The sequence below is a fragment of the Cottoperca gobio genome, chromosome 14 (genome assembly GCF_900634415.1).
Source record: "Cottoperca gobio chromosome 14, fCotGob3.1, whole genome shotgun sequence".
Taxonomy (NCBI): domain Eukaryota; kingdom Metazoa; phylum Chordata; class Actinopteri; order Perciformes; family Bovichtidae; genus Cottoperca; species Cottoperca gobio.
Window position 1 is genome coordinate 21,917,602 of NC_041368.1, and position 10,623 is coordinate 21,928,224.

Sequence of the window (10,623 nt, forward strand, 5' to 3'; positions counted from 1 at the left end):
AACCAAAATATCAAAATCACTATTCTACTATGTAATAACTGGGTAGTTTATGGCACTTGAGAGGGCAATACAATACAAAAAATACAAGTTTAAAAGAATAAAAACATTTAGAACAAAGTATTTTTAGTCAATTTTAAAATAAAATAAAATGTGTCTCATGCAGGAAGATATTACTGTATGACAGATTACACTAATCTTCCTATTAAGAATTAATTCTAAGTAACATCTAATTAAAAAGATGACATCATTTAGTTTACCCATGTACTGACTGACATTCCTGATGATTTACTAATCATAGCTTCATAGAGAGTTTGCTAACATAAAAGTGACTTAACAAATAAACTAAAAGTAAATTCCTGTGAGGTTGTATTAAAATGTTAAATATATTTAATAAACAAAACTGTAAACTGAGAAATTACATGGTTTTATCAAAAACAGCAAACAAAATACAAAAAATATTTTAATGAATCACTCTCCAACCAGAAGATGAGTTTGAATCTGCATAAAAAATTAAACATTTATTGTTGTTAAAGCAGGAACGTCTGCATTTATCAAATAAATGAATGAGTGATTCTTACAGTATCTGTTGTCAGTAGTAAAGCAGGTCAAAGCTAAAAGGTAAAGTCTTTTGGATACATCATCTCGGAGCCATCAATGTCTGCACACAATTTTGCGGCAATCCATCTTTTAAATGTTTAAAAATGTTTATACTCATAAATGGGGAACACCAAAGTCAGTTGGAATCATCTTATGGAAAACATGAATGTCTTGTTGCAATCCATCGGATATTTGTTGAGACATTTCAGTCTGAGGCTTAACAGACCCGGAGTCTAACTCTGCACTGGACGGACAGATACAACTGATAATAATCTGAATCTCGGTTTGACAACTTCACTTCTGTATTTCCCAAAATGTTGGACTGTTCCTTAAAACAGTCAGCAAAGAGCTCTTTCAGTTCATCTTCACTGTAACTCCAAACTCAACATCGTTGAATGTAATGCCTTGGCATACGCTGTGGAGGAGAAAAATGACTGTCAGTGTTTTTAATGTTGTTAAAATGTTGGTGTGTGAGGCAGGTGTGCAGTGTGTGCAGGGAGTACCTTTGGGATTGTTGTGGAAGACGCAGTTGTTCGCACACGTGTCGGGGTGGGAGTCCCAGAAAGAGGACGCACAGCAGCAGAGAGGAGGAGGCTCCATCTTCTCCTGAGACACTCGCTCCTTCATCTGAGCTCTCAGAGCCTCGATGAACCTGCAGAGTGATACTTCTGTTTATCAGATACACAAAGCCACTTGTACGGTTTTGTAGTTCATTTGGTCCAGTTGGTCCAAAGTTCACTTGACTGAACTATACGTGTCACAAGTAGCTCACGACAAAATGACAGATGAGCATTAAAGGGATGTTTCACCCAAAAACAATATATACTGTATATAGTATTCACCTTCCTCGGCTCTCTATGGTCCAAGAAAATATTTCTTTCAAATGGCAAACGGACATCAACAGAGGCCGATTGCAAGACAACAGAAACGTCCAAAACATTAGCATTTGTGCACAACAAATTCCTTTATGGAAGGATAAACCTTGAAAATACTTTGTTTAGCAATACTTTAGCTAAATGGATTTCCATGTGGATACAAGACACTTGGATAATGCTGCACAGCTATTTTATAAAGTCTTTCAGACGTTTTAGAGCAGACCGAGGCCTCCTCTTCACGTGGAAAACTTCTGCAAAAATGTATGCAGAGGAGTCTTTTTTATTCCACACATTTTTCTTCCTTGTCCCAACTTGGCGCCTACATTGCCCACAATGCACCTCGACCACCGACAGCTTGTTAGGAAATTGAGGTGTCAAGTAACATCCAAACAAAAGGCGTTATACCACTTTGTTCAGATATGCAGTATTACCTGTAGGCTTGTAAACTGACTTTAAGCTTTAGTAAAAGACTTTCCATTAATCACCTTGCAGATACTTTCCCTTTCTCCTCCCTTTTCCTCCTCTGCAGCTGCACCGCTCTCTCCTCCTCCTCCTCAAGCTTCAGTCGCTCCAGAATCAGCAGCTCTCTCTCCTCCAGCTTCTGTCTGGCCTCAGCGAGCTGCCGGACGTTCTCCAACTTTCTCTCTTCCTCCACACGAATCCGTTCTTTCTCAGCTTTGATCCTTCAGTGAAAAACAGGGACATTTGTGAGAAGACCAAAGATTAAGAATCACATTCATAGGCCAGTATTTTAGTTAGTCTGTATGCTACACAGAGAGGCAGAGTATTGAGCCATATTTGGGCAAAATAATGGAATATCTTTAACACTTTATAAACTAATTAAAGTCATGATGTTCTTTTTAAACAGCCATCTTTCAAAGCTACAGGTGGTTTGGTACTCTAAAGACAGACATTAGGCTTAGAATCACACCAATAACAGGAAGTGATGCAGGAGAAAGTACAGCGGTCTCGTCACCTCGCTGTGCTCTTCAGGTGTTTCCTGTTCTGTTTGTTCTCCTTCACTTGCTCTCTCTCGATGTTCATGTACAGACGGCGGTGCATCAGGAACTGAGACTGACGCTGCGGAAAGTGAGATGTGCAATCTGTAACATTTGGTCTGACAGGTCAGGGTTCAAAAGAACTAAAGTCGAGTCATCTCATGTCTACCTGTCTTTTCAGTTCTTCTTGGTCAGTCAGAGGCCACAGGGCCTGGGGGGCTCTGAGGTTGGACTGGAAAACAGGATCCGGCTTGTCAGAATCCCACGTCACAGGTCCGCTCACCTGAAACATGTAAACATTTAGAACTCATTTTTTGTACATCTTCAAGCTCGCCACTTACTAAACACAAATGTTACAGGAGAAGTCTGGTTTATATGTTTTTAGCTTGTATTCGTTTACATTTTGGAAACTATGCTAAAGGTCATGCTGCATGTCTATTTCTGTGTTTGCACATTCAGAGTGCGTGCATGTGTAGAGATACTGAAATAGTCTGATTGTGATGATTATGAGGCAAACTCTGAAGTTATCATGAGCGCCTTTTGTGTGATTTCTAAGCAGATCTATGAATGTTTCTCCTCCAACGATTTCAACACCGGTACCACAGGAAAGAGGGAGCTTTGTTGATCCCAGCAGTACGTGTACAACATCAACTCTGTGCTCATATTTGCATTATGACTCTGAGAAGAAGGTGAGTGTTTGAGGCAAAGTGTGTCAAGTGTTCGCTCACTGGGAAAGACAAAAATGTGTATTATTGAAGAAATATGGATGTTGTTTGCATCTGTTCAGACCGCATTTTCTGTTCATATCCGGATAATTTATTCTTATTCGTTACATCCCTACTTGACATACAGTGCACCTGCAATGATATTACAACCATCTGCACCAGTATTGGATGAGACGGACATGGAAATAATTGTTTAGAAGATATTGGTAAACATCCTGCATCCTAGACGTGTTTATAAAAATAAAAGTGAAACTGCTGCACTGTGGGTTTTCATTAACCTTCTGCTGAACGAGGGGGCATTCATGTTGACTGAAGAGAAGATCACCCCCCTCTTCTTCTTCTTCTTCCTCCTCTTCTTCTTCTTCTTCTTCTTCTCCCTGAATATCCTCCTCCTCCTCCCCCCCCCTCCACCTCTCTCAGCATGTGAGATCCAGCTTTCTGTTGGGTGCAGAGGAACATGTTTTACACCCTGGAGGTGCAAGAACACAAACACAAGTAAAGGAACAATGTGTTTTTAAAAGAGGAACAAGTGTGAGACGCAGACGCTCACATGTCTGGTTGGAGAGATGTTCCATTCGCCTCCAGGAAGGTCTGACGTCATTTCCCCATGCGGGATCATCCGACAGGAAGCCAGTCTGAGTCTCACCTGCCTCATGCCTCCTCTAGACTGGAAAACCATGGAAATAAATAATCCTACAGATTAATCACAGTCACATTATTCTATCACTCACACGAGGAAACAATGCAGTCATTGTGACCACAAAAACAACACACATTGCACAACATGCATACAGACTGCACATTACAAAGGTTTGGGTCCCTGCGAAGACTTTGATCCACATTAAACATACAAGACAAATACTCGTTTTTAGGACAATGAATCAATAAATCATCTTATATTCATTTTTAGTACTGAGCAGGACATTTCACAGTTTCTTTACTCTTTTAAGAATTGTGTAAAACCTTCCTGACGAAGGTCCAGAGGGACCGAAACGTTGTATGATCAATAACTTGTGATGCTGAGCAAGAGCAGTGTGCGGGATCTTCTGTTCTTAAGAGTGGTACTTTCAAACACACCTGCATCTGAGATAGTTGGATGTGCCTTTAAAAAACCTGTTGAATTACTCAGCAGTGCTCTCTGGTGGACAAAAGATTTAATGGAGACACTTTTTTCTGAATTACCTCAAATATATCTTTGACATTTCTAACCTGCCATTCCTCATGCGCCCGTTTCACACGGATATTCTGCAGTACTGAACCAAACGATGCCGACATTAAACAGGATTTCTAGATAGCATCCTGGCTTTAGGCATGTTGTTATGCCAAAATCTATGTGTACATATACTTTTGGCCGTTCAGTGTTTATTGTATTATGTGGGAAACACAAACTAATTACAATTAAAATCAGTGAAAGAAAGAATTAACCTGATAAAACCAAGTATCTCTTCAGTACAGTCTTCTGGAAGTTACACACATCTAACCAGTAAACAAAACATGAGATTACTTTGATCAAACTTAAAAGAATGTAACAAATATAATCCCCTCTCACCTCCTGAGAGCTCCTCTCTGTCCCCCTCTGCTGTGCAGCTCCTCCCGCAGACATCAGCCTCTCATGGGACACATGCTGAGTCCAGACCTGACGCTGCTGCTGTGGGATTCTTCTGTCATCCGGTTTCATCTGGACAGAAACACACAGATTTACAATGAGGAGGTCAATCAGGCAGGGACAACAGCAGTACGGACACACAGAGGACTCAGCCAGGCTTCACCTTCATCATGTGGCACAGAAACAATTAGTCATGTAATTGATTGATAATTGATTAGTCGGACGAACAACAGAACAATTACCCACAATAATTTCTTCTGTTGAAAACAATCAAGTGTGTGTGAAAACAAAGTCATTAAGAAGTAATTTACTAAAGTCAGCTTTCTCCCCCGATTGATTTTTAGGAGGCATAACTCCCTCATTCAGTTACAATAATGTGATCTTTACCACTGGGTCTGTCCGAGGCTGCGGTCTCTTCTTGCTGACTTGAGCTTGCTGTGCCACACGATGGCGTACTTCATCTTGAAATCGTCGAAGGCTCTCTTCAGTCTGCTTTCTCTTTTCTGCCTGGATCTCCTCAGTTAGCAAAGCCAGAGCCTAAACCAAGAAGCCCATACGATTAGAGCTGCAAGGATTGACAGAAAATCTATCTATTTATCTATCTATTTAACTATTTTGATAATCAATTAATCTTTTAGCAAATTTGTGATGGGTATGAAGAACATACATCTTTGGCATCAAAATATATATAAAGTATCTAAAGTAAAAGTATGGTACTCATTACGCAAAATGGCTATATATATCTATCTATCTATATATATCTATATATATATATATATATATATATATATATATATAGATATCTATATATATATATATATAGATATATAGATATCTATATATATATCTATATATATATATATATAGATATCTATATATATCTATATATATATATATATATATCTATATATATATATATATCTATATATATATATATAGATATATATATATATAGATATATATATATAGATATCTATATATCTATATATCTATAATATAATATCACTACTATTGCAGCTGGTAAAGTGGAGCTAATTCCAACTAATGCATATACTAATTAATCTAAAATGATACATCACATTGTATTCGTATCATTAATCTGAATCTGCTAAAGTAACTAACGTCAAATTCATTTCAGCAAAACGCATCACTTTCTTACACCTGTCAATCACTAATCACGGTCTCCTAGCAACAGTCATAAGCTAGCTTTCTTCATTAGCGTTAAATGCTAAACTCACAGACGGGTGCTCCGTGAAGTCTTGCCCGCCCTCCACCCAGGCTCCTACCGCCACCACCGCATGGTTCCTCTCGGCCAGCACCTTGTTGGCACCTCTGGGGGCTGGGGGCTCTTTGCTCCGGCTGACAGGAGCTTTGCACCTGCCGCTTGTCGAAGTCATAAGCCGGCTTGTACTCATCGGTAACGTTAGCCTCGTTAGCCTGATGCTAACTCACCGCTTCAGAAATCTTCTCTGTATCCAGTTGGAGTAGTAATACATTGATGTTAAAGCGGGGTCATCAACAGTATTTAGAAAAAATATTCGCGTTACTGTTTTAATAACAAATAAAAACGCCTTTAACTTTGTCAAAGCTTGGTAAACACCAACCGGTTTGTTTGAGTTTCGCTCACTTCGTCTTCTTTTAGTTTTCGGAGTTTAACAAACAGCTCACCGGCGCATTACTGCCCCCACCTGGACAGGAGGAGACGGTGAGTAAATCCATCAAGTATAAGAACGGGAGAGAAATCAACTAATCAAATCATCCTTATATAGTTTAACTATTAAAATTACACCAACTTAAAGTGTTGAACTCATTAATAATTAGATTTTATATTAATTAGATTCTTAAAATAATACACAAAGTGTTGTGTATTGCAGGCTCGGAGCTCTTCAAAGTCACATTGCACTTACTGTGTTATTTTGGATGGTTGATGGCACAATAACACAATATTGTATTCACAGCTGACTGAAGATCTGTGAGAGTAGGAACACAACTAAAATATAAAGAGTGTATACTGTTAAAAATTAAGTGCCTCTTGAATATCACAGACACTAACAGGCAACACAACTTAAATGTAACACCAGAGGCCGGATCTTCTGAATGTGGGTCGATCTAAAAGGCTTAATGTGACAGGAGATTATCTTCATTGTTGGTATAATTAATCCTCAGGGGACCAATAATATGGCTACTGAATTTCATAGCAATCTCTCCAATTTTTGACAAAATTCTCTGAAATTGAAGGACCCAACACAGCAGTTTGAGACCGGAACCAAGGTCTTTCTAGGGGCAGGTAGCACGTAACCAATGATGCAACTGCAGGAGACACACCTGCAGACAGCAGAACGTAGCCTATTTACCAACGCCAAGTGAAAGAAAATGTCTATTTTCTAAACTTCAAGGCCTTGATTTGTAAATTGTAAATTAAAATACCAAAACCAGGATTATAATTCCTCTCCCTTTGGCAACTAATGAGAGCCCTTATTGATGGCCGGACAACAATATAAACTTGAAGGGCACTCCGAGAGCTCAGACCTGTGAAAAATATTTGTGTACGTGGCCCATGCTTCACCCTTCCACCAAGTTTCATGAAAATCGGGCCAGTAGTTTATAAATAACCCTGCTGACAAACGCAAATGTGCATGCATTCATGTAATCACTTACACACACAGCTTTAAAATCACTTGAGCTCCATGAGATTTATTTTAACTTGGTTTTAAAAAGCACTTTATAAATAAAGATATTGTCATTTAAACAAAAAGGTTTCTTTACTTTTCTTTATTAAAAAATGACAGTATTTTACAACAGGAAAATAGAATTGCTCTGCACAGTGTGCGACACGGACATGTTCAGATATAAAGATTACTCTGAATGTTGGTGCTTCTGACAAACTTGCGGAGGACGTCGGTGCTCGGAGACGGATCCGACTGACGAGAGAGGCAGAAAGAAAAGCAGGAGATGCAAATGTTAAAAAAATGAGAACAGTGGAACGCTTCAGGTGTAGTTTAGTCATAATTAAACCCCCTCAGATGTAAAAAGAGAAGCAGCTCACCTGTATGGACTTCCCGAGCTTCGTTAGTGCAGGCTTGAAGGTCTCCATGGAGACGGAGTCTGGGCCGGTGACGTCGCTGTAACACTGGTAAACAACAGTGGCGATGCGGTGGACCTCGCAGTGGTTCAGTACTGATGAAAAGGCACCAAAGAAGAAGAATGAAACTGTCTGAATCACTGACAGGAGGTCCTCAATGTTAGTCTCAAGTTTTTTTCAAGTTGTTCGGGCTCTCAGCGCAGGATGAAAGACTACGTGAGCTCGGTTGAGTGTGGAGGAGCACTAATGGCACTACATTTCATTCAGCTGGCAGAAGCTTCTGTCCAAAGCGACTTACAGTTTCCCCCACTTACACACCGTCTCCCTCAAGGACACTTAAAGTAAAGAATAAAACCTGGCAAAGTCTGGATTTATAGTCCACACAAGGGGTTAATGGAAGGATGCTTCAATTACATCCAGGTAACATCGCGTCACGTGTCAGACTACTGCCGTGCAATCGCAGCGTGTTTTGGTTAATTAATTCATAGAGCTGTGATTACAGGGAAGGTCTGCAGTGGAATGTTTTTGATGGGAGTTAAAGAAGTGAAAAGAAGACGACAGTCTTTCTTTAACTTGGTTAATTTTCCTTCTGTCCAAATGTTTGGGTGAACTGTCCCTTTAAGGTCTCCACATGGTATCTGGGACTTGTTTGTAAAGTTGAAAGAGGTTCCAGTAATCAGATGTCACCTTCTGTTTTGTTTCTTTTGTTGTTGCATGATTGTTTCGGGCTTAAAAGGTTTAACATTTAGCAAATGGCGTCTAACTGCACAACCTATTGACATAAACACATTCCTACAATCAGCAGCGCTGCTCTTTATAAACTTAAAAGAAAGGTCGAGCTGGAGCAGAGTTTCAGAAGAGTTGGACGTATGATTTTCTTTTCATGAGTTTAATGTAAATGTGTCTGCAAGAAGAAAGCTGCGAATCACAAGAGGCCAAAGAAGGAAAGTGTTTGTGCAGCTTTGATTTCTTGAGAGAAAAACCTGGCGAGGAATACAAGTTTGAGACCAGAAAAATATTGGTACCTGCAGCTGGAAGTCCAGTAACTATGTTGGGTTGCTCCAGTGACTGACAGACAGGCTGCGCAGTGAAAGCAGCGGTGTGGAGCGAGCGCAGGAAGGAGCGGAGCTACTGCACAGGTAGTCTGCTGTCTTGTACTCGGCCACAGAGCAATCAGACAGCACAGTCACATTCAGCTGTCTGTGCTCCAGGCAGTCAAAAACCTACGAGAGACAGAAACACAGCGTCGTCTTTATTGTGCAGAGCTGTGCTTCTCACACTTAACTTACATATCTGTGTAGCCATGTACTCTATAAAACACACCCTGTATAAAAGATACAGCAGTGTGCCATCAGTGTGTGGTTTGGATCTTTAGGAAGGATGCATAATTCAGATTCTTTAAATCTCTCGGACCCCCTGCAGTACTCAAGTCTCCCTGGGGTACTCTGACCCCCATTTGAGAAACCATGTTGTAGCTCACTCTGAACTCTCAGCATGTCTGGCCTTGACCTTTATAATCTGTAGTAAACAAGGCTTGCAGTGGACAGTAGACACAGAACTGTTGTAACCTGTAATTATGCACAGGGCGATAACTCCATGTCTGTTATGCGTTGGCTGCTCCTCCTTTACAAACGGACTTTGAGCCCTCGAGTCTGTTTCTACATGCTATGCTTCATGACTGTAAGAAAACAAACCTGTTCATTGATATAAATCTGCTCTCTGTTTGCAGGCTGAGGTAAAACAGCTGCTCCTACACGTCTCTAAACAACAACATCATCACAGCTGTTACCTTGCAAGGCAGCTGGATTCTCGGAATATCAAATCACAAGAAAATCCATCTGGTCAGGATTTACGCATCGCTATTGTGTGTGAACCACCGGTGACCCGACCAATCAGCGTCCTCTATGCCTGCGAGGAGCCACTGGCAGCTACGGGTTAAGGTGTGTGTGCGACGACAGAGGCGAGAGAGGCAGCTTCTAAAGAGGTTATGTTCAAACCATCATGTTAATCCAGCTGACTGTCGTATACATTTACCTTTTCTGTCCACTGAAACAGCTGGTCCTCTGCAACGTAGCAAGTCACCTGGCATATCACAACCTTCAGGGAAAAGAAAGCAAAATATATTGTATGCAACATTTGAGGATTAAAGACGAGTCTTAAAACACGCAACAAAAAGGATTATATGACTGATGACAAATTAAAGGAAAACCAACACAACATCTTCTTCCATGACGGCACTACGACCACATCAACCGTCGCTTTCCCTGACCTTGCTCTCTCTAACATCAGAAAACTGAAAAAATGCATAATACAATATTTAGACACAAAGTGACGTCTTCAGATGTCCAATTTTGTCCGACCGAGGGTCTAAAACCCCAAAATATTAAATTTACTATGATGTAAGACAAAGAAAAGTAGCAACTATTTACATTCGAGAACCTGGAACCATCAAATGTCTGTAATCTTTGCTCGTCTTGAAATGATTACATACATCTCTACCGTCTGTCAATACAGAACTGCCGCCTTGTGGTCGTTTGCTTCCGTCAACCGGTCAAGTTGCAGTTTACATCCAATGTCTTCACTACATTATTCTAATGTAATCATCATAATTAGCGTACGAATTCTTTAATTATGGCCCAAAACGTGTTTCGTTGTGGAAATCACCAGTAAATCAGTGAATTATAAATGAATGGCTGATTGTTGTCGTATCTGTTGTGCAGCGCTGCTTCAACTGTGTGGA

General features: G+C 40.2%; 3 protein-coding genes across 3 annotated transcripts in view; all 3 read right to left on the reverse strand.

Annotated features, from left to right (window-relative positions):
- Positions 1 to 405: 405 nt before the first annotated feature.
- Positions 406 to 6,198, reverse strand: LOC115018806 (coiled-coil domain-containing protein 15-like). Its single transcript, XM_029448028.1, has 8 exons — positions 6,040 to 6,198; positions 5,189 to 5,338; positions 4,745 to 4,873; positions 2,640 to 2,753; positions 2,449 to 2,552; positions 1,958 to 2,155; positions 1,101 to 1,249; positions 406 to 1,012 (listed from the first exon to the last, which is right to left on the reverse strand). The coding sequence occupies exons 1-8, from the start codon at positions 6,196 to 6,198 to the stop codon at positions 963 to 965; spliced, it is 1,053 nt and encodes a 350-aa protein (XP_029303888.1). The 3' UTR covers positions 406 to 962.
- Positions 6,199 to 7,558: 1,360 nt separating this feature from the next.
- On the reverse strand, positions 7,559 to 10,082 carry psmg1 (proteasome (prosome, macropain) assembly chaperone 1). Its single transcript, XM_029447288.1, is given in 5 exon segments — positions 7,559 to 7,722; positions 7,848 to 7,978; positions 8,909 to 9,001; positions 9,004 to 9,106; positions 9,918 to 10,082. Coding segments are annotated over 5 exon segments (507 nt in total). The 5' UTR covers positions 10,020 to 10,082; the 3' UTR covers positions 7,559 to 7,644.
- A 528-nt stretch (positions 10,083 to 10,610) lies between these two features.
- Positions 10,611 to 10,623, reverse strand: part of LOC115018807 (E3 ubiquitin-protein ligase TRIM37-like) — an 11,735-nt gene continuing 11,722 nt past the window's right edge. Inside the window, 1 exon segment of the mRNA XM_029448029.1 lies at positions 10,611 to 10,614. Coding sequence (XP_029303889.1) covers positions 10,611 to 10,614 — 4 coding nt within the window.

Bases quoted from the DNA above. Each gene is read 5' to 3' on its own strand.
- LOC115018806 (XM_029448028.1), bottom strand. From the start codon at position 6,198: ATGACTTCGACAAGCGGCAGGTGCAAAGCTCCTGTCAGCCGGAGCAAA. The intron at 4,874-5,188 runs GTAAAGATCACA...GTTTCTGTCCAG, and splicing joins AGCCTCGGACAGACCCAGTG to ATGAAACCGGATGACAGAAG. The intron at 2,156-2,448 runs GTGACGAGACCG...TTTTCACTGAAG, and splicing joins CACCTGAAGAGCACAGCGAG to GATCAAAGCTGAGAAAGAAC.